At 43.3% G+C, this 24985-nt stretch overlaps 1 protein-coding gene across 22 annotated transcripts in view; it reads left to right on the top strand.

The window, feature by feature from the left end:
• The window catches only part of LOC310875778 (receptor-type tyrosine-protein phosphatase delta), a 337144-nt gene extending 313087 nt beyond the window's left edge, over positions 1-24057 (top strand). For all 22 annotated transcript variants that reach the window (XM_083789123.1, XM_083789126.1, XM_083789140.1 and 19 more), the window contains 8 exons: positions 652-806; positions 11050-11335; positions 14966-15144; positions 16003-16129; positions 16596-16721; positions 18393-18547; positions 19678-19813; positions 20517-24057. In XM_083789123.1, coding sequence (XP_083645249.1) covers positions 652-806; positions 11050-11335; positions 14966-15144; positions 16003-16129; positions 16596-16721; positions 18393-18547; positions 19678-19813; positions 20517-20585 — 1233 coding nt within the window. In that variant the 3' untranslated portion in view covers positions 20586-24057. The remainder of the gene's footprint in view (positions 1-651; positions 807-11049; positions 11336-14965; positions 15145-16002; positions 16130-16595; positions 16722-18392; positions 18548-19677; positions 19814-20516) is intronic.
• The last annotated feature ends 928 nt before the right edge of the window (positions 24058-24985 follow it).

Consider the following 24985-nt stretch of genomic DNA (forward strand, 5'->3'; position numbering starts at 1 on the left):
GTGGACATGAGAAACACCATGCACGGCATTGGGAAGAGCACTCGTAGCATGTCTTTACCATACTGTAGAAAAGGCATAGCAGAAAAGCGCTGGCAACTCGCTGGGTGCGACTGTGGCTCAAGAGGTAGAGCAGGTCGTCCAATGATCCGGCGGTTCGAATCCCGGCTCCTCCTGTCTACATGTCGAAGTGTCCTTGGGCAAGACACTGAACCCCAAATTGCTCCCGATGTGCTGGTTGGTACCTTGCATGGCTTCCGCCGCAATCGGTGTATGAATGGGTGAATGTAATGCACAATCTATGTAAAGCGCCTTGGATAAAGGCGCTATATAAATGCACTATTTAAATAAATAAAAAACTCAGAAAAACACTTTCGGTGCACACAGCCCATTAGAGATAGCCTGGCTAATTAGCCAGACTCAAATCATATCTGCCGGCAGGCTGCTAACGGCTGATTCGCGTCTGGCTTTAGCCAGGCTACATTAGGGACAAACAGGAAGGCTAGAGCAGCACAGGAAAGGACCACTTTTTTATCCAAAGATAGGGGTCTTAAATACGACTCCATCAATCGCACTAGCGATGCATTTACAATTTCCGTTGGGATGAGAGATAGCATGGGATGTATCAGTAATTCTTTGTTCTCACTGTCTCAGAACGGCTCCAGTGAGAAGAGAGAGGTCAGGCAGTTCCAGTTTACGGCATGGCCAGACCACGGGGTGCCTGAGCACCCCACGCCATTCCTGGCCTTCCTCAGACGAGTCAAAGCCTGCAACCCTCCAGATGCAGGACCTATGGTGGTACACTGCAGGTGAGACACACGAATAATATATAATATATATATATACAGTATATTATAACAAAAACGGCCCAAAGTGTGGGGACTATTCTAACCCTGACCTGACCTCCCAGTCTCATGGCGGAATATCAACTAATGCCACTGAGCTGGTATACTGCATGCAGACACACCTAGTATTTAAGTCCTGACAGTGATGGTGGATAGCCTAACCTTCCGTATCATGATGTATTTCAGAGTTAAACAGGACAGACTGTTATATATAACATTGGACGGAATTTGATTTGAACGTTGTGAAATGGGCAAAGCAAACATGGACAACTGAAAATTGATTGATGGGTGGATGTCATGATATCATTGGTTGAAATTGGATAGTTCAAGCCTACATAAGCGCAGATCTCAAGAATACAAAGAGGCATTTTCCATTTACCTCAACTTAAATTATGATGCATGGCATCATTGGCATGTAGTAATACTGAAACATCGTGTTGGGCCTGTTTAAACCCTGAACAAACAGATTTACTGATTGTGTTTAAGTCCTTTTTTATTGTTCTGTCAAGTGCCTGTGTCTACTTTCTGTCCACGCGATAATAAATCAGAATAATAAATCAGATTCATGCTGGTAATAGATCTAGAAGGAAGGAGGATAGAAGAGACGGAGTAAAAAAACAAACACAAAAACGGTGACTATCCCTGGCTTTCCTCCTGTGAGCCAAAGGGACTAAGGGAGTCATCCGGCTGGCTTTCATGGATGTTACTTTAGATCTGAAGGTGTTTGTGACACAACTGAGTGCGACGATTACTGGTGTCACTGCCCTTGGCACAAACTTTCAGCATCTCTTCCCACACACTAAACACGCAGACGTTGCACAGGCCCTCCTCGCCACGGCACCGACATGTCGCGCATCAATGGTCCCACAACTCCTCGGCTTATCCCTGGGGTTATTGCAGCTGAAATACATAAAGCAGAGACTTCACAGTCCTCAAGCGAACACAAACGGACCAGACTCCCAGTAGTGAGAGAGCACAGAGATAGGAGGAGGCACACAGACTTCTGACTCCTCTCAACTTGGGAGGACTTCAGAGGATCAGCGAAAGAAAGGAAAAAAAAGGGAGACCTCCAGACCAAAAATAAATAAATAAATGAGGGTGTGAAAATGAAGTGTATTAGATACAAACTTTGTCAGAAAACTGACAAAAATTGACATGGCGGCGGCGGGGGGATTACCAAAGAATTAGAATTGCCACATGCTGATGTTAATTAGAGCTAGTTGCCGAATCAGTTAAAATTGAAAACCCTGGACTTTTTTATTTTTTTATTTTTAGGATGAAGCAGAATATGGGAATTAGTGTCACTCTGAAGACAGGGCCTTTATAATTCCTCTGGCCCCCTATCAGATTCAAGCATGGCTACAGCCATGCTTCTAACCTGATTTATACTTAAATAGACGCTTTTCAAGCTCGCGTGAGACCTGTTCTGAACATGTAGATCAGCTATTTGTGGTGCACGACACTGGGGCGCAACATCGTATATATGGTTAGTAAAAATGCACACGAAATGCATATGAAACATACAGTACATACGAAACAACATTTTTGGCGTTTTGTGCCGTTTTCTCAGGGCAAGGATCTGAGCCCTGTTCCTTGGCAGAGACGTTTTCTTCTCTTTTTTTTCTTTTTTTTCCCTCTTTGTTATATAGATTTCCACCGCAGCTGCAGCAGCAATGGAATTCATTAAACTGGAGACAGCCCGGAAATTTCCCCTATCTTTGTTTTGCTGAGAGTGTTGTTTGTACACACACAAACAAGTCTAAAACTCTACAAGGGCAGAAGGGGGGGGGAGATGGATTTGTGTAGCATGTAATTAACTGGACGGCACACTTTCCTGAGCCACTGATTAATTATTTTGGTCTGGGTGTCGTCCACAGGAAGGACAAGTGCAACGACCATGGCCGTTTACCATGTAATTGTTGAATTTACATGTATAGTATGTCAGAGAGAATGGATCTATGTAACAAACATAACAGATCAAACAAGAAGTCGTACAGTCATGCAGCCATGCAGTCGTGCGCGCACGTGCGCGCATGTGTGTGCACATGTGCGTGCGTGTACTTGTATTTCTGAGGTCAGACATTTCCCACAAGTATGGTATTATTTGAAAAATAGACATTGTGAGGAGAATTGTGATCTTGTAGATCTGCTATTAGGGTTACAAGCCCTGTATCTCTAAAGCTCCGAGCTCTGTCCATGGTGACCCGTCGCGCATCCGATGATCGGATTTCATTTGTGACTTTGTCTCGCATCGCTCCGGACATGTAACTGTTTCTGAGTGCTGAGGGGTATGCGCTAATGCTAACGATCACTGCTCAACAACAACGGCACCCACCTCCCCGATAACCCGGACATGAAACAGAGGCTCGTAGAATGTGAGTCAATGGCTGGCACATGTTAGCTGTGCTTATGCTACCACCTAGTGGGCAGAAAAAGAGTTAAAGTGATAGTTCACCCCCAACTGACCCCATGGACACTTCTTGGATATGTTTTTGTTCTTGTCGCATTCCAATAATGTGATGACCAGCTCACTACAGTATACTAGGGATATGAATTCTCCATGGGGTGAGTAATCCATAGAAAAAAGCAGTAGCATTTGAGGCAAATATTTAGAACATGTGTCCTCTTAGATACGCCCAGCAGCAGTTATGTGCAATTTACTCACAGACGCTTGTTCATGTATCGGCGCCGTCATCGTTGCCTTTGGCGTACTTCAAATAAGACTGGGATTGTGCACGCGTCGCATGTGTCACATACACACACACACACACACACACACACACACACACGCGCACACGCACACGCACGCGCACACGCACACACACGCAGTCATTTCATTTGTAATGGCCCCCGGAGTCGAGGGAAGCAGAATTAATTTGACGTGGTCGGACGGAAAGTGGGCTCCGCGTCTCGAGCGGCTATTGATTTTGAAGCTTTGTTGTCACTCCCACAAGACAGAGAACACAATTTTCAGAACGTTAAGAGAGTGCATGTTACCAACAGGACAGTGGAGAGACAGTCCACCTTTGCTGTACTGTAGCCATCAGTGGCAGGTTTCCTCTGTGTTGACCATATTCACCCGGTGGTCATTTCACTCTTGCGTCATACTGGGCCATTTTGCTCCAACGTCATCCCCAGTGGGCTGGGATTTCCCAAGTATTATTTGACCACTTAAGCGGCCTATACTTGGTCGTACCACAAAGGCCAAAATAGCCGATCTACAAGTTCACAATGCGTTGCGATGCAAGCTTGAAAATTGTGAAAAACACCAGGGTTTATGTGGTGAAGGGCAAAATGGCCGCCGTTGCAAATCTGGTTGTTTTGTCATTCTCAGTAATATGGAGGATTTTAACAAACCCCTGAAGGTTCTACAGCCAGGGTAGCCCCCCCCCCCCCCCCCCCCCCCCCCATGGCGCCCATTTAAGTGAAATAATAAGTGGTTAACATCTCTTGGTTTTGGAGCAGAAGCAACTGTCATTACCTGGCGAGAACACGTGCTCACCTCATGTACATGTCTGATTTTCCCAGCCTTCCTAATGAAGCTCAGAGGGCTTTGGATTTTATACAGCCAGTGGTTAATGAAGAGAAATGATTTCCCTATAGCTACAGTGGTAATGCAGCCATAAGATTATCTTGTCAAATGACGAACAAATTTGCCCTAAAAGATATGAGTTTTATTGGTATCCAGAGAGAGCAGTACTGGCTAACTGATGCCAAAAAAACCGTTTTTTTAACCCATTCTGACCTGAGATCAGATTCATACGAGGTTTCCACTGGACACACACTGTGTCTGATCAACCCATTCTGACCTGAGATCAGATTCATACGAGTTTTCCACTGGACACACACTGTGTCTGATCAACCCATTCTGACCTGAGATCAGATTCTAAAAATGTCAGTCTTTCTTCGATTTTTCAAAAAATAGCAGACCTACAAGCTCGTAGCGCGCCACTCGGTGGCGCGCTATGAGCTTGTAGATCTGCTATTTTTCGATAGCTAAAGCATAACATGATGCCAACACCAAAATGGGTTCCCGTTCAGAATGGGTTAAACTGGGCAAAGGGACTTTCTCATAGAAGCACATCTGCATTTGAGTTTTAACAAGCAGATCATTTTATGTTGCGCGTGCTATAAAAGAATATTAAATCATAAAACTTGGATTTGGAAGTTGGCCAACACTGAATTCCTTCCCATAGAAGCACCGTGGGGGTAGGGGGTGGGGGCTGTTAATAAAAATGCATCCATGTCTTGCTGTTTTAGAGCTCACTCTCTCCTGATCGTTACATGGTGTTAACAGTTAATTGAATAAATTAATCAGTGTAAGTGATTATTTAAAAAAAGAAAACAATCAATTTATTTGCATTCCTCTTTTTTAGATGGCAAAAAATTGCCGATCTACTATGCAATGCTATTTATTCTTGTGCAACATTATTGCACAGTGAAGTATACAATATGGCTTAAGTAGTTAATCAGACTAATCAGACTAAAACAACTATTAGTTTATTTTACGTTGATTTGTTTGTGTTTAAAAAAATGCACTTCTTGATTATTCAATGTATTTATTCCAGGGGGTCAACAGAAAGAAAATGTTAACGGCATCAAAATCAGTGTATCCACTTAACCCCTAATTTATCCCTATTCCCTAAACAGGTGATCTACAAGCTCACAGTGCATTGCATGCGTTGCATGAGTTGCATTGCGACACATTATGAGCTCGTAGAATCTGCTATTTAAAAGAAATCTTGACAAAATAATAGTGTTTGGTTGTATTGGATACAGCTGGGGCTACCCAGGCGTTATGGGTGCAAACAGGAAGTCAAAAAGGTCATGAGTGAATGCCACATTGCATGCCCTTTTCTGTGACCTGAGTCACCCATGGTTCCACTGTATTTATTTCACATTATATGAATCATTTTATGCCCTTACACTGTAAAGACATGAGCCATATCAGCCCTAATCTGGGCATGGCATATATAATGCACAAAACAAATACAGAGCGTGTCCATTTTTGCTATATTTATTTGACGTACACCCAATTATATAATGTTTAACTAGTTAAGACTGCAAATGCCATGGGATTTTCTAAGTGGCCGATAGCCAATCCTCAATGTTGTGACTGAGCTTGTAGATTCGCTATATTTACAGCTGTGTGCTTTGTTTTCAAACTACTTCAACATAGACAGTAAAATACTGTCTTATCTAAAGATGGATACATGGAAGGCCATGCCGTTAATCGATTCTTTGTGAGGGGTTGGTCTTTTACCTCCGGCTTTTGCTTTGACATGGAACACCATTGTGTTTTGTTGAGGATTAACCAATGTTTTGGTTTGACAGATATCAAAATCAAATAAAAGGCAAGTTTCCATCTCCGTGGCTTAGATCTGCCCAGTGCCAACGAGACTAATAGAAGTAGAGCACTAATTATTGACCGTGTTGTCCGTAAGAAATTACATGGAAAACTACATTCTATTGACTTTATTAATAGCTTTGCACAGACTTGGGTGAATTTTAGGCACACATTTTGGGAGTGTGTTTTTAATGGGCGAGGCAGTGAAACTGCAGTGACTTGACAGGATGGCTGACAGCCATAGATTTGGTAACAATACATATGTAATTGCTTTTACTGCTGTTTGGGCTTTATCTTCTCTAGGCCCATTGCAGCTGTATTTTTACACAGTACATTCTCTCTCTCTCTCCCTCTCTCTCTCTGGGCCCTTATTTCCCCAAACTTTGACAAAACATGTTAGCCTGACACTTAATGTCTGTCTGCGTCCAAAGCAGCTGGCTGAAGCAGCGGTGTCAGGTCATTAACGTATCTCATCCCTTCAACTGCCAAATGTACAGTACGTCCCATCGCTGGCTTTCTCTCTCTCTCTAACGTATCTCATCCCTTCAACTGCCAAATGTACAGTCCCATCGTTGGCTTTCTCTCTCTCTCTCTATTTTTCTCCCTATCCCTCCTCTCTCGGTCTTCCTTTCTCACTCCCAATCTCCCCCCCCCCCCTTTGCACAGCCTCTCTCTCTTGCTTGTCGATAACAGACGAGACGAGACAACTGGCTGTGTCACGCTCTCCGTTCCCCATGCAGCCCCCCGGCCGCTCGCTGCATAGCACACAGCTCCACCCGTTCCCCAGCCCCCCGGTCGCTGCATAACACACAGCTCCACCCGTTCCCCAGCCCCCCGGTCGCTGCATAACACACAGCTCCACCCGTTCCCCAGCCCCCCGGCCGCTCGCTGCATAGCACACAGCTCCACCCGTCCCCCATGCAGCCCCCCGGCCGCTGCATAGCACACAGCTCCACCCGTTCCCCCAGCCCCCCGGCCGCTCGCTGCATAGCACACAGCTCCACCCGTCCCCCATGCAGCCCCCCGGCCGCTGCATAGCACACAGCTCCACCCGTCCCCCAGCCCCCCGGCCGCTGCATAGCACACAGCTCCACCCGTTCCCCCAGCCCCCCGGCCGCTCGCTGCATAGCACACAGCTCCACCCGTCCCCCATGCAGCCCCCCGGCCGCTGCATAGCACACAGCTCCACCCGTCCCCCCAGCCCCCCGGCCGCTGCATAACACACAGCTCCACCCGTCCCCCAGCCCCCCGGCCGCTCGCTGCATAACACACAGCTCCACCCGTCCCCCAGCCCCCCGGCCGCTGCATAACACACAGCTCCACCCGTTCCCCCAGCCCCCCGGCCGCTCGCTGCATAACACACAGCTCCACCCGTCCCCCAGCCCCCCGGCCGCTGCATAACACACAGCTCCACCCGTTCCCCCAGCCCCCCGGCCGCTGCATAACACACATCTCCACCCGTTCCCCCAGCCCCCCGGCCGCTCGCTGCATAACACACAGCTCCACCCGTTCCCCATGCAGCCCCCCGGCCGCTCGCTGCATAGCACACAGCTCCACCCGTTCCCCCAGCCCCCCGGCCGCTCGCTGCATAACACACAGCTCCACCCGTTCCCCCAGCCCCCCGGCCGCTCGCTGCATAGCACACAGCTCCACCCTTCCTCATCCTCTCCTTCCTCCATCTCTCTGGCTCTCTTGGTGCTGTCATTCTTGTCACTTGCTCTCTCGCAGGTCATCAGTCTCCCACGTTCAGGACCGGACTGTAAAACAGTTACGGATTGGAAACAGCTGAGGCTGAGAGAGAGAGAGAGAGACGGATTCCATTTCCACCTCCCAAAGGCCTATGTGGTGTTCCCAGACCTGGAAGTGATTCATTGACCAAATATTCCTGAGTAGAGCGCCCCCGACCCTTGTCCGATTCCGATTTTGTCGTAGACCGCAAATCTTTAAATATATATTTCATATTGAAAAGATTCAACTTAAATAGTTTAACGTCTCTATTTTAGAATATTTAACTTGGTGTTAAAAAGATGAAAATAAACACACACACACACACACACACACACACACACACACACACACACATATTTGAAAATGTAGGAAATGTTTTGACATGTCACATCTAAAAGGGCGCGCCAGGTTGAAAGTGGTTACAAATTGGGACAGATCAGCTGCATAGTTGCCGATACCGATGTCGTCAAAGTCAAATGATGGCCAATATACGTATCAGTCCGGCTCTATTCCTTAGACCAGTGGTTCCCAAACTTTGTCATGTCAAGGACCCCCAAATTGACACTAATTAGCCTGCGGACCCCCATTTAAAAAGATATGCCGCAGCCAGGGACTGCCCATAAGAGAAGGTTTTTAGCTCTAGCAGTGATTCTCAACCTGTTGTTTGACAATTTCAAGGGTTTGACATGCATATTAGTCTACAGACCCCCATTTAATGGCATTTCTACCTCTGGGGCCCCAATGTATATTGTAAAATCAAATTTAATTTAACTCTGAGAGTGTACAAATGGAACCAAATGGACCCGTTAGGGTCACACACACACACACACACACACACACACACACACACACACACACACACACACACACACACACACACACACACACCATTTGTACACCCTCTGAGTTACAGACCCACAATTTGGTTCCTAACTATGATTTAGCTGGGGACCCCATGGAACTGCGTCAAGGACCCCTGGGGATCCCCGGACCCCACTTTGGGAACCACTGCCTTAGACGTCTTCACACGCGTGTTTTGCACCCACCTCAACGTCTTGACTCTTTCACACGTGCACAAGCTTGCACACAGAGACGTGCGGAAACTCGCACATGCATGACGGATAAGACCACTCTCAAGCGGCAACATCATTTATCTAGAGCTGCGAGAAAGTGTCTAATGTAAGTGGGGGGAAAAGATGCGGACGTCAGCCATTTTGAAAGTTATCATAAGATAATTTGTTAAAGCCAATGACTTCCCGTATAAAATCTTTATTCCATTCGTAGTGCAGTTCTACTGCTATTAGCCAGACTTAGCCCCCGGGAGATTCACTCTACTCCAACCCCATACCCTCCCCCATCCAACCCCCCCCACGCACGCACACACGCATACACGTACGCACGCACACACGCCGCTCCCACCCCAACCCCTTTCTCAGAACAAATGAAAAACAACTGCTCCGTCAGAAGGAGGAGGTTGGAGTGTGTCGCTCACACCTCGTAGGCATGTTGGCTTAATGGATTGAATAACCTATTTACATTAGAGCGCCGAGCGCAAGCTAGGCCTCATCCTGTCAGTGCACTGCCGCCGGTCAGTACTGAAATGGGGGGACTTAACGCCGCCGTGTCTCTGCACACTTAATAAAGCACGGTGGGAACGGAACTCGTATGCCGCGGCACTTTCGGAGAACGTGTGGCGTGATGGCCGTCCAGAGTCCCGACATTTTTCGGTAGTCTTAACATCTGGACACGTTTACGCAACATGGGTCAAATTAATCGGACCTCATCAGAGACCCTACAAAAAAGCCTCACTCTTGTTTCAGACTAATTTCTGCATTTTCTTTTCTTTTTCCTTTTTTTCCTTTCACTTTCACTACAATTTAGATTTAAAGCACTAATGTGAAAATGTGCCATGGAGAGTCTTAATGCCTTTCAGTGGCTCCTCTAAAGCCATTATTCGTTTTAGTGCACTGTGCTAATCTAACTGCATTAATTGAAGTCAGCTGCTCTTCTCAGAAGTCGCTCGACAAATTTACCGGGGGCCCTCGTACGCCGCGCTCTCAATACCGTGCGTGTGTCGCACGTATGCATGTGTGTACGCGAGTGTGAGCGTGTGTGTGCGTGCGGGCACGCAGCCGTTTTAGTGGGAGCCTTTCAAAGCTTGGAGATAAAGGTTAAATGGTGCTGCCGAGCGGGTGATTAGCTGTGATGGGTTGAAGAGCGCAGGTGGGGTGCGGAGAGGAGAGGGGGGAGATTTGATGGCAGCGCCAGCAGGGAGCTCACCACATGGCATCGACCGCCATGCCTTTCACCTCCACTCAGCGTGCCCACTTCAGATTGGAGTATGCGCTCAGAGAACAACGGTAACATCCACCTGTGGCAGGCCTGGCAGAGACGGGTGCTCACCTATTGGCATTCGCCGTCGCCACTGGCATTAGCGAGCATGCTTTCTCTGGCACCGCTCACTGTGCTGCCTGACGTGGCATTTGGTCAACAGGGCCGCAGGAGCAAAGGTTAGGGATTAGGATGGAAGCAAGAACATGTTATATCAATAACTGACACAGACGATGACAAATGGCTAATTCATAATGGTGCTTGCCAAAAATAACAGATTATAACGGCATCAGTTTCTCTGTTCTTTTTGTTGAGTGGTGCAGTACAGTATACATTAGCTAGGATCCAGCTTCATAAGATAATTTGTTAAAGCCAATGACTTCCCGTATAAAATCTTTATTGGCCGTCGTTTAAAAAATTGTGCAAGTCCTAGATGACCTCAGGCATGTGTTGGCATTCAGGGCGGTTTTTGTTTATTTAGGAAGTAGAGTGACTTGCAACCCCAGGGTCCCGGGCTGGAAGCCACACAGCCCGAGACCCACAACAGAAATGTAGGGTCTCCCTGTGCAAGATCCAAACTTTGTGAGCTTATATATATATACATTTGTGAGCAGTATATAGCAGTATATACATTCTGTCAGTTAGAGTCAGGTTATTAGATTGGGCCCATCATTACCCAAAAATGGTTCCCAACCCATTGTTTGCTAAACGTTGCCGGAAAATAATGTCATTCTTCCCATACCCCCCCCAACCCCCCCTCCTTCCTCGAACTTGGACGTGTCCGCTGGGTGATGCATGCAGCGCCGGCGTGGGCCGCACGGGCTGCTTCATCGTGATCGACGCCATGCTGGAGCGCATCAAGCACGAGAAGACCGTGGACATCTACGGCCACGTGACGCTGATGCGCGCGCAGCGCAACTACATGGTGCAGACGGAGGACCAGTACGTGTTCATCCACGACGCGCTCCAGGAAGCCGTCAACTGCGGCACCACCGAAGTGCCGGCCAGGAACCTCTACGCCTACATACAGAAGCTGACGCAGATCGAGGGCGGCGAGAACGTCACCGGCATGGAGCTGGAGTTCAAGGTATTCTTCTTTTTTTTTGTTATCAAATGTTTTTTATTTTAAGACAAAAATCACAATAATACACGTTAACAACATGAATGACTTAAAGAAAACAAAACACATATAAAACAACACATAACAGCAAAAACAAAAACAGAGCCACGGACCACCATTTGATGACATTTAGCCTCTCAGACACAACTAAAGTATAATTGTAAGCTGTGTTGTTTTCACCCCATGAAGCAATGGCGGTTTCGGACATGCCCCAAAATTCCCGTATGTGTGTCTCAAAGAATATGCAGCCAGCAGGAGGTCAAGAAAGACCGACTACACTTTGTCATGAAGTATGACCAGTGGTGGAAAAAGTACTTGCATGTTTTACTTACTGTAAGTAAAAGTGTCAATACAGCAATGTAGAAATAATCTTGAAAGTGACTAGTGGAGTAAAAGTACAACATTTGCATCTGAGATGTAGTGTAGTAGGAGTTAAAGTATCTAGAACATTTTAAATGACTTCAAATTAATTTGTACAGTACTTAAGTACCGTACAACGTTACTTTCCACCACTGAGTATGACCGTGTCTGGTAGATGTTTTTGGCACATGACATCGTCGTACAACAGACCATAAAAATCAAGCATTACTCTAAATAAGGAGAACTTTCATAGTGCCCCTGTTTTTTTACCTCTATAAATTCTGGTTGGAATTTAATTGACCCCACGTGATTATACTTTTTTTTTTTAGAAGCTGGAAAAATGTTATCTGACCAATTAGGGTGCAAAAACAGACACATTAGGACGAGAACTTTGCATGCCATTAAAATTATGCACACAAAGTATTCTGCCCTACGAAGCCAGAGTGCAGTAACTACGCTCAAGGTGAAACTGAGATAATTGGCCCAGCCAAATGGGTTATAGTATAACAAGTGATATTACTTTAATTGTGCATGCATTCATGACGTAATTCTCATGCCCAAAAGTCAGAATGGCTAATTAGACCATTGACCCCCCCCCCCCCCAAAAAAAATGTAGTTACTGCACCCTGCCTTGGTTTTTTTTTTTTTTTTATATATTTTTTTGCGGCTTACGCCTTTATTGATTTTTTAAGGGATAGAAAGTAGGCTGACAGGAAACGGGAGAGAGATGGGGGGATGACATGCGGTAAAGGCCGTGTCGGGTCCGGGAGTCGAACCCGCGGCACACCGCGACTGGATCACCAGTCCGGTGCCCAGACCGTTACGCTACGGCCTGGGCCTCCCTGCCTTGGTTTTGAGTTAGGTTTTGTAGTTACTAAAAAATTAATAATGCTAAAAAAAAAAAAAAAAACATTTTATTCTGAAACTTTGTCACAATATAAAACCGACACCAAGGAGTTCATTTTTAGTTATAATAACTACATTTCGACCAAAAAATGTGTTACTACTACTGGCTTTGTAGGGCAGTATTCTACTGGAAAGGAAACCAGAACTGCCATGGTTATTTAAAAAAACAAGGACATGTCATTGTGAGCTCCCAGTCGCAGTCTTTTATGTCCACATCCATCTGGTTGCATGTGAAATTTTACTGGGGCAATTTTTCCTACATTATGATTTTTACAGGGCAGCAGGGTATTATTTCATAGGCATCCTGCCTGGCCAAACGCCCTCTCCCTGAGTCACGTCTAGGCCCCGGTGTCATTGATTGGCCAATCGCAGTACCACTCCTGGACACTCTTCCAGTTCCCATTAGACCAACGAGACACTGTGGGGCCTGCGGTTTCCAGCTGATTCCAGTTACTTGTCCTGCCTTTGTATCCCGACATGGGATAAATGCCCCCCCCGTTCTGGGTTTCCACTTCCCCACGGTCCCCCTTTTATTTCAGCATAAAAGGGGTCTGAGTTTACAGCAGAGCGCCAAACACAGGTTCCCCCCCCCCCCCCCCCCATGCCCCGGACTGTTGCCAGAGGCCGTTTAGCAGCATGCTGTGCATTTACAATGAGAGGTTCCTCCAAGCCTCCTGCCGGCCATGCGGCTGCAGCGTGCGTGCGTGGCCCATTGCCTTGCCTGTCACGCACCTACTCCCTTGGCTCCGTGATGGATGCTGATATCACTAAGAGATGATAAACAGGCTAGATTACAATGCACTCCTGTCCACTCTGGGCTCATATCATCATCACCCATGTGATTGTATGAGCAGTATAACAATAATCCTTGTGGCTCCTTGTGCTTTGTACTCCCGTGGAATATCTAAGTACAACACGATGCACCATAAGCATGGTATAATATAATGTAAAGCACCGCATGGTTCCCATGGAAAGTGAAGAGAAAGGCTGCACACTTCATAGTCACGATGCTGAAAATGTATTTGTAAAGATGAAACCAACGTTTCGACCTGTAAGGTCTTCTTCAGGGAAGGGAAGCACTGTGTTCCCAAACAGTGGGTCGGGACCCATTTGTTTATCGCGAACACACAAGTAAACGTACATTTACTTTTTGTTCCCTACATTTTATTTTTAATTACCAATATTTGAAAACATAAAAATGAAACATTTGTCAGGAATTAAAAACAAATTAAATTATTTTATTTAAAAAAAAGAAAAATCCATAACTTAGAAAACAACTGTTTTCTAACTGTTTTTTTAAGAACTAGTGAAAATAGCAGATCTACAAGCTCACAACATGGAAAAATAGCTCATCTGTAGATCTGCTGTTTAAAATGTTCACTAGTTTGGATCTGGGGCAAATGTCTAATTTCTCTTTTGGGTCTCAAGCTAAAAAGTTTGGGAACCACTGATTTAAAGGAGTAGTTTACAGTTAGGGATTCATGGTTACGGCTGATTAATACGGATTATTTTTCTCAATACTGTAAACATGATTGTTTATCAGAATTATTGCGAAAGATTATTTTTTTTGGTGGAAAATGATATTCTTATTGTCTTTGTTGTCCATTGTGCTTATTGTCGTTGCGGCTTATTTATGTCAGTGAGCTTTATGGGTGGGGAAATGGGTTGTATATTGCAGTGGTTCTCACTACACAAATTCACAAATTGTGAAAATCTTTGTAAACATTTTTCAATATTTTGAACTCTTCGTCTTCTCTCATCACATCTTTTCAGATGCATGAATTAGGCTTTGAGGCTTAACCCATTTTGACCTGAGATCAGATTCTAAAAATGTCTTCTACAGTTTTCTGAAAAAGCTATGTTTCTATGTCAGTCGTTCTTCGATTTTTCAAAAATAGCTAAAGCATAACATAATGCTAAGACCAAAAGGGTGTTAGCAACCCAAAATGGGTTAAAGTTTGAGAACCACTTCTGGTTATCTTGTCTAGTGGTGAGGAGACGAGGACAAGATGCAACAGCTAACCAAACTAATGTTACGATGAATTGCAGATGATTGCTCACGATTCTTTGATTATTCTCAATTAATCATGCATAGCTCATGAGTTTAGCATAGTTTTCTCCTCTGTGTATGGATTGCTTTGGCAGGTATAAACACTCATAATCCCGCGTGGGTCGTTTTCCACTTCCATAGCATGTGTTTATCAACTGAGGCTTTCATCTTTGATTTCGCTCAATCTAACTTCCTGTTAATGTCAAAAACGCACAGGGGAAATTAAGCAAATGCTTAACTCTCTCTCTTTCTCTCGCGCTCTCTCCCCGTCTGCCCCGCAGCGTTTAGCCAACACTAAAGCCCACACGTCGCGTTTCATCAGTGCCAATCTGCCCTGCAACAAGTTCAAGAACCGCCTTGTCAACATAATGCCATATGAGTCCACACGAGTGTGTCTTCAGCCCATCCGAGGAGTAGAGGGCTCCGACTACATCAATGCCAGTTTCATTGATGGATATAGGTAAGCACCGGTTCATCTATGTCATCAAATTGAAGAATGTGGTGCCTGTCTGCCTGTCATAATTTCACCCCCCCCGTATCGAAGTATTGGACAGTATTAAGATGTTGATGTTAATTTTGTATTCATCTTTAGGGCCCCAAATCATGCCCTAGAAAGCACAAGTGTCTATTTCAAACATAGTGTATTTTGACTGGGGAGTCATATTTTGACAGGGCCCCAAATCATACCCTAGATTCTAGGGCAGGGATGTCAAACTCAAATACACAGTGGTACAAGTCGAGGGCCGGACTCAACACACGGGCCATTTTTGGGGAGAGGGGTAGCTGAAAGTTGACCACAAGTGATATACTTTCACTGCGGATCAATAGTGAAGAGAAGACGCATGCTTGCACTTGCGGGCCCTCAATACGTGACAATGCACTCGCAGTGCATTGTAGGACTTGTAGTATTATGGTGGTCCGTGCAATATACCAGAGGGCCAGTTCTAATACTAATTAAATATCATCCCGCGGGCCAAAGATAATTCATTCACAGGCCTGATTTGGCCCCCGGGCCTTGAGTTTGACATATATGTTCTAGGGCATAGAAAGCATAAGTTTTTCAAACACAAAGTGTTTTTTGACTGGGGAGACTGAGTCAGCAGTAACTGCCCCCCACCCCCCCCAAAAAAACTAGACTATACATTGAATCCAAAGCATAGTCAGCGAATATGTAATAGATAACAACTATTGCTGTATTTGACTTTTAAAAAAAAGGTCTCTTTCACCTTTATTTCCTTCATCTGGAAAAAAGTGGGGAAAAAGTTTAAATGCATTTTTCCCCCTCATGCTGATCTTATCCACATCTCTGCTTCTGCAGGCAACAGAAAGCCTACATCGCCACACAGGGACCACTGGCAGAGACCACAGAGGACTTTTGGAGGATGCTCTGGGAGCACAACTCTACCATTGTGGTCATGCTCACTAAGCTAAGAGAAATGGGCAGGGTACGTCCATGCTCCGTCCGCTCTCCTTAACGTTTTGTTTAGGCACAACTGACGTACTGTAGGCCCCACAACGTCGCTGTCGGGTGGAAACCTTGTACTATTATGTCCAGAACTATTTTTGCTCCTTTTGTGTGACACTGGAGCGTGGTGTATTAATTTATGTAAAAACCTAAAAAGTTTAAATCATTGGGAGATTCAAGGTGTCTGCCTGACAGCGACGATATTAAAGCCAAAATGGTACAAGAACAGAGGGACTGCATATAGCAACACGTAACCGTCGAGCAGCAAAACGGTCTTCCAGATAAACTCTCAGAGCGGTAACTCTTAAATGTTGTGAATAAGATTAAATGGTTTCTGGGAATGGAGACAATGCCGCTAGTGTTCCAAATCGGAACGTTGTGCCTCACTGGTGGCGTTTTGCTTTGTACTGCGATTCACTTTGGCTTTTTTTTTTACCCGCCTCTAGGAAAAATGCCACCAGTACTGGCCAGCAGAGAGGTCGGCCAGATACCAGTACTTTGTGGTGGACCCCATGGCCGAGTACAACATGCCTCAGTATATCTTGAGAGAGTTCAAAGTGACTGATGCCAGGGTAAGCAACTCTTACGGCTGCTTTTCCACTACGAACCTTCTACAAACTGAAACCTTCCAGAATCTGTTCTGTGATGTTTTGTTTTTTTGGGGGGGGGGTTTTGTCTTGTTTATATTGCCATTGAACTTGAAGGACCTACAAACTCACCAAATTGCGTCACATTTGAAATGATACATTTTGAGTTATTAGTTGTTACCTCCTGAGCAGAGGCCAAATTAGGTTCTGAGAACTTTATCTGAAACCGAGCAATGGTATATGGAAACAAATGCAGAACCCGTGAAATACGTTTCGCTGCATGGCAAGGTATGCTTATTTCTTGTAGTCGAAAAGAGCCATTAGTCAGTTTGACATATCCATCCTCTTTTGCCTGATTCATGTGTGGTGTGGTGCCTTCATTGTTCGCTCATTGAAAATAGAATTGATACAAACTCACAAGTTGCAGTGCGCTTTTGTACATTAGCTCTTCTACTTCCAGTGCATGCCACCAGTGTGCAACTAAGTATAAATCATCTTTTTTTAAGTTGTGCTTGAGTTACTGGGAGTCCAGTTAATTGATTGCATTCCAGGCTACAGCGCCAAAAAAAGAAGGTGGTTTGAGTGACAGAGTAGACCGAGCCTGGTTGGCGAGTGCTGTCAGACCAGATTCCGCCGTTCAAACAGTCCAGCTGGCAGCATTTCTAATTATTTGTTTATACCAAACTACGTGTTTGTATTTAATAAACAAATACACATTTGAATAAATATACAAGTCGCAGGAGTTATGACACCTGTCAGTGTGCGAAAACAAACGCTGGGCGGCAAGCAGTCACATGGCTGCCAAGAGTTTTTAATTCCATCAAAGGCTCACAGATAAACAGCGCAAGCTTCCTTCCTTTGTAGTGCACGTTACACTGGATCCTCAGTGGGATTGCTTTCCTTATCGAGGGGATACAATATCACTTAAGTATTGCATACCCACAAAGACGACTCTCCAAGCACCCTGCCGACTGAAGCACATCAAAGGAATTAGCGGCTTTTAGCGTCGACGGTTAATATTATCCAGGTGTAGTTACAGGTATCTAAAGTAACAGAGTCTCTTTCGTCGATGCATGAAAGCGGGCCACGTTGGGGCCTCGTTGTTCTTTGAAGATGGCTATCTGAGACTGTAAAAGCCTGCGTCAATTTAACACTGATATGGGTTAGGCTGTCCTGGATGCAATAACAATTTAAATGGCCATCCTTGTTTCACTTTATCAATAATTGATACATTATTTAAGTAATTGCTTTAGCTACTGTATATTAAGTAACATTTTTGTGTGAATTAATTTTGATTCTGTCTTATGAGTAATGCAATATACCTTATACAATTGGGGTGGTTGTATTTGGTCTCAATTTAGATGCTGTGTCTCGTTTGACATGATCCTATTTCTGGTTTGACATGACTTTTGACCTGACATCAAAATTATATGTCTCCCCTGAGCAAGCAGGCAGGCTTTATTAGCTCAGTGGTTAAAAAATTTAAAAAAGTTCAGCACTTGCGCAGGGGACCCGGGGCTCGAATCTGGGAAAAGTAAAGTTACTGTGCAGTTTTGACACACTGTATTCTTTCCAATATTCTCGCATGATGTTCCATTTTGAAAAAGCGTGATGTGTACATTCCTCTCTCTCTCCCTATGTCCCGTCCTCTTCCAGGATGGACAGTCACGGACGGTCAGGCAGTTCCAGTTCACGGACTGGCCTGAGCAAGGAGTGCCAAAATCGGGGGAGGGCTTCATCGATTTCATTGGACAAGTGCATAAAACAAAAGAGCAGTTTGGCCAAGATGGCCCTATTTCAGTCCACTGTAGGTAAGATCTGAAAAACCATGTCGTCTGCAAGAATTTAATCCACTATTACATGGGTTATCGTGATAGAAAATGTGGTACAGTATATGCAGTACTGTAGCCCAAGCTCACCAATTTCTGTAGGTTACTGTAGTTTTCTTTCTGATTTAACAGCAATCTATTAAAGGTATATTCAGTGATTTCACTTAATTCAAATATCACTTATATTTTTGTTTTGTTGTGATAATCCTCTCTACTATAGAGTGTGCTGGCCATATAAGGAGTTCCTCCCTGTCCCCAGTTAACCCCTGGGGGTCAAAAAACCTTAGGTTTCGTTTTTGACTCTCTATCCTGATTGGACGAAAGGCTGGGTCCCACAGCCAAAAACGAAACCTAAGGTTTTTTGAGTGAAATCACTGAATATACCTTTAACCTAGTGTATTCCTATATTCTAATGTTTCTTCTGGCCATGTCATAACAGCCAGACATTTTTTGTCAAATAGCGGCAAAAATGTGACAAATAGCCTATAGTCGTTCTACATGCTTGTGAATCGACTGCTTTTGCTATTTGACGAACAACAAAAAACAGTATACTGTCTGTCGGGCAAACATGGGCAACTGGCGGCCCACAGATTAATATCCGAATGCTGATATATTATTTAATCTGTTTTCATTGTCTTTTTTATATCCAATGTATTTGTATTTAAGTTAACATAGGTATAACTAAATTAATTTTAAATTAAGTTACTTTTCAGGATTCCAATTCCAAAATAGCAAAACATTATTTAGGATTCCAATTCAAATATAGAATAAATACCAGATCTACAAGCACATATTTTGAGCTTGTGGATCGGCTATTTTTGCTACTTTTGTGTGACATAGCATGACGAAGAAGTATTTTTCCATTTACCAAAACAAAAGTTAAAATACGGAGATAAGAGGTTTCTGCCCAACAGTATGCAATGTACATCAAAGTTGCCCACGCCTGCTGTAGGGTTAAGTGGTTACACCCAGTTCAATATGCCACAGTGTCTATGAACTACCACATAACAGAACAAATAAAAAACAGCAGAACCAAATGAAACCATAATGGAAAAATGTTTGTTTGGCCGGTAAACTTGACCTTGACCTCCTCTGTTGTGTGTTTCTCCTAGCGCGGGCGTCGGTAGAACTGGAGTCTTCATCACTCTCAGCATTGTCTTGGAGCGAATGAGATACGAGGGAGTAGTGGACATCTTTCAGACGGTGAAGATGCTCCGGACGCAGAGACCAGCCATGGTACAGACAGAGGTGAGACGTTGAGGTGTTCTCTGTTTCCCCCGCTGGGTCCACCTACGAGAGCACATTGCTGCTGGAACGCTGCGCCACTGCAGTATAGCCCTGTGCATGGTGTCTGCCACCACTCTGCCAACAAGATAGCACATTTCATCCAGTGAAAGGACCGGTGTGGATCCACTCATCTTCTCCAGCCAAACTAAAGCAAGCCTGTGTTGAACCCTATGATTAATTCAGTAGCTGGACTAATGTGTAGCACACTGGTCTCAGTGCTGCAGCCTCAGCTCCATTTCACAACCATACCACAAGTTTGTCCCTCAAATCCGCTCATATTATAACATATTTTCTGTCCTTCTGAATCATTGTTTATGAGGTATGCTGCTTTGTTAACTTTAAAGTGTCGATATAACTGTGATAAAGTAGATCTTTGGGATCAATACACAAGGTAGGTATAATTGCATTCAAGTTGGTCTTTGAAAAAGCTGGAAGTAGCCTCCTTTTTTTTGCTGCTATACACGTCTTCCTATCTTATGTGTTTGTTGTTTTTGTTTTTAAATCTAATTTCAGAGCAAGGTTACCGGTAATTGCATAGTAGATTTAACAGAGAAGGGATAGTGGGGAAAAGTTAGTGATAGCAACACTGAACTAAAGACTGATGCAGGGGAGGGAACACTAGAGGCAAAGTGAACTAAAGTTATCTTTCTTACTCTCTTTTCAGGATCAATATCAGTTCTGTTACAGAGCCGGCCTGGAGTACTTGGGGAGCTTTGATCACTATGCAACGTAGAAGACCTTGTATCGGAGGAGGAAAAGCAGAGGGCCCTTTTGGAAAGAAAAAAACACAACAAAAAATGAACCCCAGTGAGCCTCTCTTCTGAGCCATAAATTCCTGCTTGAGAAAGTACTTCTTAACTCCTAGCTAACAGCTCATTTAAGTGTTGGATGTGCGACATGACATGTCAATAAAAAAGATTTAAAAAAATAAACCAATGCAGACGATTCCAGAAGGACCAAGTGTTTCCAAATCCCCAATAAAAAGCCTCGCGGTGACAGAGGACGTGAGGGAATCCTGACTGTTGAAGCATCACACAGGATCTTTTGTTGTTGTTTTTTTTTTTTGTTGTTTTTTTTTTTCTGTTGCTTCAAGGATTCATTTTTGGGGACTCGTGAAAATGAATGGAAAAACCAATAGAACATGAACAACGTTAAAACATTAATGACATCGACAAGTTAAGGCATCAACGATTATGGCGCGTTAACGAGAGGCAATGGAGGCACACGGAACGGCTGAGCGAAAAGAAAACAAACTCGATCCACATTGTAAAGAAAATATTTCTGTTCCACGACCGACTGCACACACACTCAAGACAACCTAACCGGAAAGAAGACTACACCATGGACGCAGGACAGACCTAAAGTAATAATGAATACATAAATAAAATACCCCTATTCTTGTCACAATGTTCATCTAAATTTTGGGAGAGGACAAAAGCTAAATGATATATGAAATGAAATAAAAATAAAAAACTATCGATTTAGTTTTTTAGTACTTTATTATACAGCTAATATGTGCTTTTTTTTTAACTGTGTGACTTTACTTTTTTTTTTACACATGCTTATCACTCAAAAGTGATAGGAAAAGGTATTTGCGTAATTGTTCACTTCTGAGTTGTCTGGGGGTTTTTTAAGCTGTAGAACTTTTCTGATGTATGCGCTATATCTTGCTGAGAAAAGCTTTTCTCCTTTGTTTTATTTTTATGTTTTGATGCACTTAACTGTGCTGTCTGGTATTCACACAGTACCAACAATTAATTTTGTTAACAGGGTTTGTCTCGTCCCTTTGTATTTCTAAACAAACTTTTGTCCATAATCACATACATGAGAACTTAACTACTCCCATTAGATAAAACTGGGGCTTTGTGGAATCAACAGGGATGAGCAAAGTATAAAGTTGCTGCTAGCGATCTTAGAACTCCATGTTATGATGATAAGACAGATTCTGATTAATTGGATAGGATATAAATATGTATAATTCAAATTCTCAAATATATATTATGAAACATCCAATAAACAACAGGCTATACATATGAATAAAGTACATAATTTATTGATATAAATGATATATATATAAATATATATAGAGAGAGAGAGATATAAAATATGGATTGTATATGAAAGTTTCCACAACGAGATTTCTGTACTATGGGGAAATGAAGAGATTTTTTTTCCACTGGAATGCACATCAGTAGAACAAAATCATATTCTGATTCAGTGCATCTTTTCTTGTGCAATAAATAGGTGTATTATAGATAGGGTTTGTATGTGGATGATTTGTTCAGTCGTCGTTGCTCCCTGCGTCCGTGCGGTGCAGCTGGGGTGGGGATGTCGGGCGTCACTCGGAGCATCACCGGCGCTTTTATAGGCGCAACGCCACCAAGGTGCGCCGGTCCATACCAGTAGGCAAAGGTACAAAGACGTCTCTTTCTCATGGTTCATTACAGCGTTCGGTGGTATGACATGATTTTATTTTTTTCATTTTGCATTTAGAGTGCCTTATATTTATGCCTGTTTTTATAACGTTTTCATTTACCATGTCAAATGTATCCCTCGAGGCATTTAGTACACGTATACTACATGTAGCTGTAGCCTATAGTTTGTGTCATTTATCTTTTATTATACATTTTGTCATGTAATACAAGATTATATATGCAAATATGATACATTTCAGAGCTCCTGTTTTTTTCTTTTTTTTTCGTGGCCTTATTGTGGCTGAGTGAATTAGAATTTAAACGACTCATGATTCACTGACCTGTGGAGCATCAAACAACAGTCAGCGGTACACAGGTTTAAAATGTTCATGTACAGACACACATGGGTGAGGAAATTAGCAGAATAATGCCACCTTAAACCATATGACTTTTAAGGGAGTCAGAGCAACACTCAGGTCTTTGATACAGATATGTATTTGGCCCAGAGTAAAGCAAATGAACATGTACTAACTGTTGCTATGGTCAGGTTTCCCAAAAAAAGTACTAATCCGTATTTACCGTCAAAGTTGACCAATTTGGCCGTCAGAAAGAGACCAAGCACAGCATTTAAATTGTTCCTTCATGCCTTAGGTTTGAAACTAGGGACTTAAATTTGTGTAACAACAGAACAGAACACATGTAGAAGAGTTCAGACAGCAAGAGGACACAATGGTTCTGTTATCCTGACAATCCTAAAAAAACAGCGTGTCATGTCAGACTCATGGCATATGTACGATTAGAGACTGTGGGCTTAGTTCAGTTGTGTGTCAGGCTTTCCTTTGGGCAACAGCTTTTCATTTGTCATTCCCATCTCTGGCTTCGTGGATGTGCATTCCAGATGTGCTTTCTTTCCCTTGTTAACTCAAGCAGTCTTTTTTTTTGCTAATTGTTTTACTGATTACTTTTTGTCCATAACATTGAGATATGAAAGTGCTATTATTTAACATCCAGTGCTAAAAGTCATGCATTTAGTTAAGTAGTCTGTACGTCAAGAATATTATTTTCTCATTTCTGTCTTTTTTAAACTTTTTTTTTCTTTCTTATGCATGGTGAAACATTGCAGAATGGCCAAGGCTGGCCTGGTAGGAAGATTTGCACTTTCTATATCTTTGTACTATGCACTGCCCTATTGATTCTAAACCCAATAATATTACTTGAACCCATCTGTAAGAATCTCCTTCAACGTTCACTTTGTGTGTATGTAAATAACACCCAAAAGAAAAATAAATAAAAAAAGGTATTGACTAAAAAAGAAGAAAAAAAAGAAAATACAAAAAAAATAAGAAGTTTGTGGATAAAAGAGCATCCATTCGGATGCCATGGTTACTCCAACAGACGACTTGAGAAAATCTGTCCCCCAAACCCATCTGTTCTCGTGGCTTTGCCATTCAAGCTTGGAGTGTCATTAACAGAAATAAACGTTGTGTTCTCTGCTCTCTATCTATCTCTCGTCTGGATGCATAGACTGAAAATCAATTAATGAAATTGTACAAAAAAAAGGCTTGTTAAAAAGAAATCATACAATTACCTCTGATTAGTTGTAAGCGTAAACTGTTTATTTTATTTTTGTTTGTTTGATATGTTTTTATTTCTGAATGAAAGGAGTGCTTTTTATTTTCTTACTTAGGTTACATTGGTGGCGAAAGAAGTCTGTATGAACAACCAGTTCTTTGCTGACACAAGTTCCATTTGTTATAAATGAATTCTATTAAAAAATGTCAGTGTTATGCACCGCGGTCTCACTTGTTTCCCTCCATCTCACATTGACTCGAAAAAGATGAATGAGGCCATTTTACCCCCTACTGGTCCTGGTCAGAAATATCCATAGTTCTCTTGTCAAAGGGAAGTTTGAGCCCCACCACATTTCAGTAGATTTCAATTGCTCTATTTAATTCTGTCATGGCATCAGATAGGACTGGTGGCAAAAGTTTAAGATTTTCGATGTTGATAGAAAGTGTTGGGTTTTGAATTTCAATGGTGTATATAACCGCTGTGCATCCTCTGTTTTTTTGTTTTTTTTTCTTCACTCCAATCCATTCATATTTTGTACAAACAAAATACCTGTGGAATATGGAAAAGCACTGTCTGGCAAGTAGATACCTAGTTTTATGTTAAATCTGGAGTATCTGCTTGTTTGGAGGTTTTACATTCCCCATAATAATTCATTGCAACAGTAGTCTTCACCCCTGCTACCCACTCCCCTTCGTCCTCCTGCCCTAAGAAATTAAGAATAAATTGTAAGAAGCCAACTCTTCTGACACACTTAACACTTAGCTTGCTAGGATTCCCTCAGCCATGGAACCTGTAATGCTAATGCTGATAGCATTGGACGACCAACCTTTTCCAAGGACGACAGCAAATGTTCTTCTAGCGAGAAGCACACCGCATACTTCAAAAGAAAGCTTATTTGTCCACTCCAATTAGGATTTTTATTTTACTATTTTCCATTATGGAGATATTTACCTTTTATGTAACACCTGCTTTTGTAGTAATGTGCTCTTCTTGAACAGAAAGCCGAGTTAGGGACCGTTTTATGTCAGACGTTGACATGCAGTTGAAAAAATTAAACACAAAGAATATCCTATACACACACAGAATGAAAGCCCTGAATGTCTACTTTTACGAGGAAAAAAGTACACATCCAGTAACACAACAGTGC

Source organism: Protomyctophum parallelum, assembly GCF_964188405.1.
Source record: "Protomyctophum parallelum genome assembly, chromosome: 18".
In the NCBI taxonomy this organism is placed as follows: domain Eukaryota; kingdom Metazoa; phylum Chordata; class Actinopteri; order Myctophiformes; family Myctophidae; genus Protomyctophum; species Protomyctophum parallelum.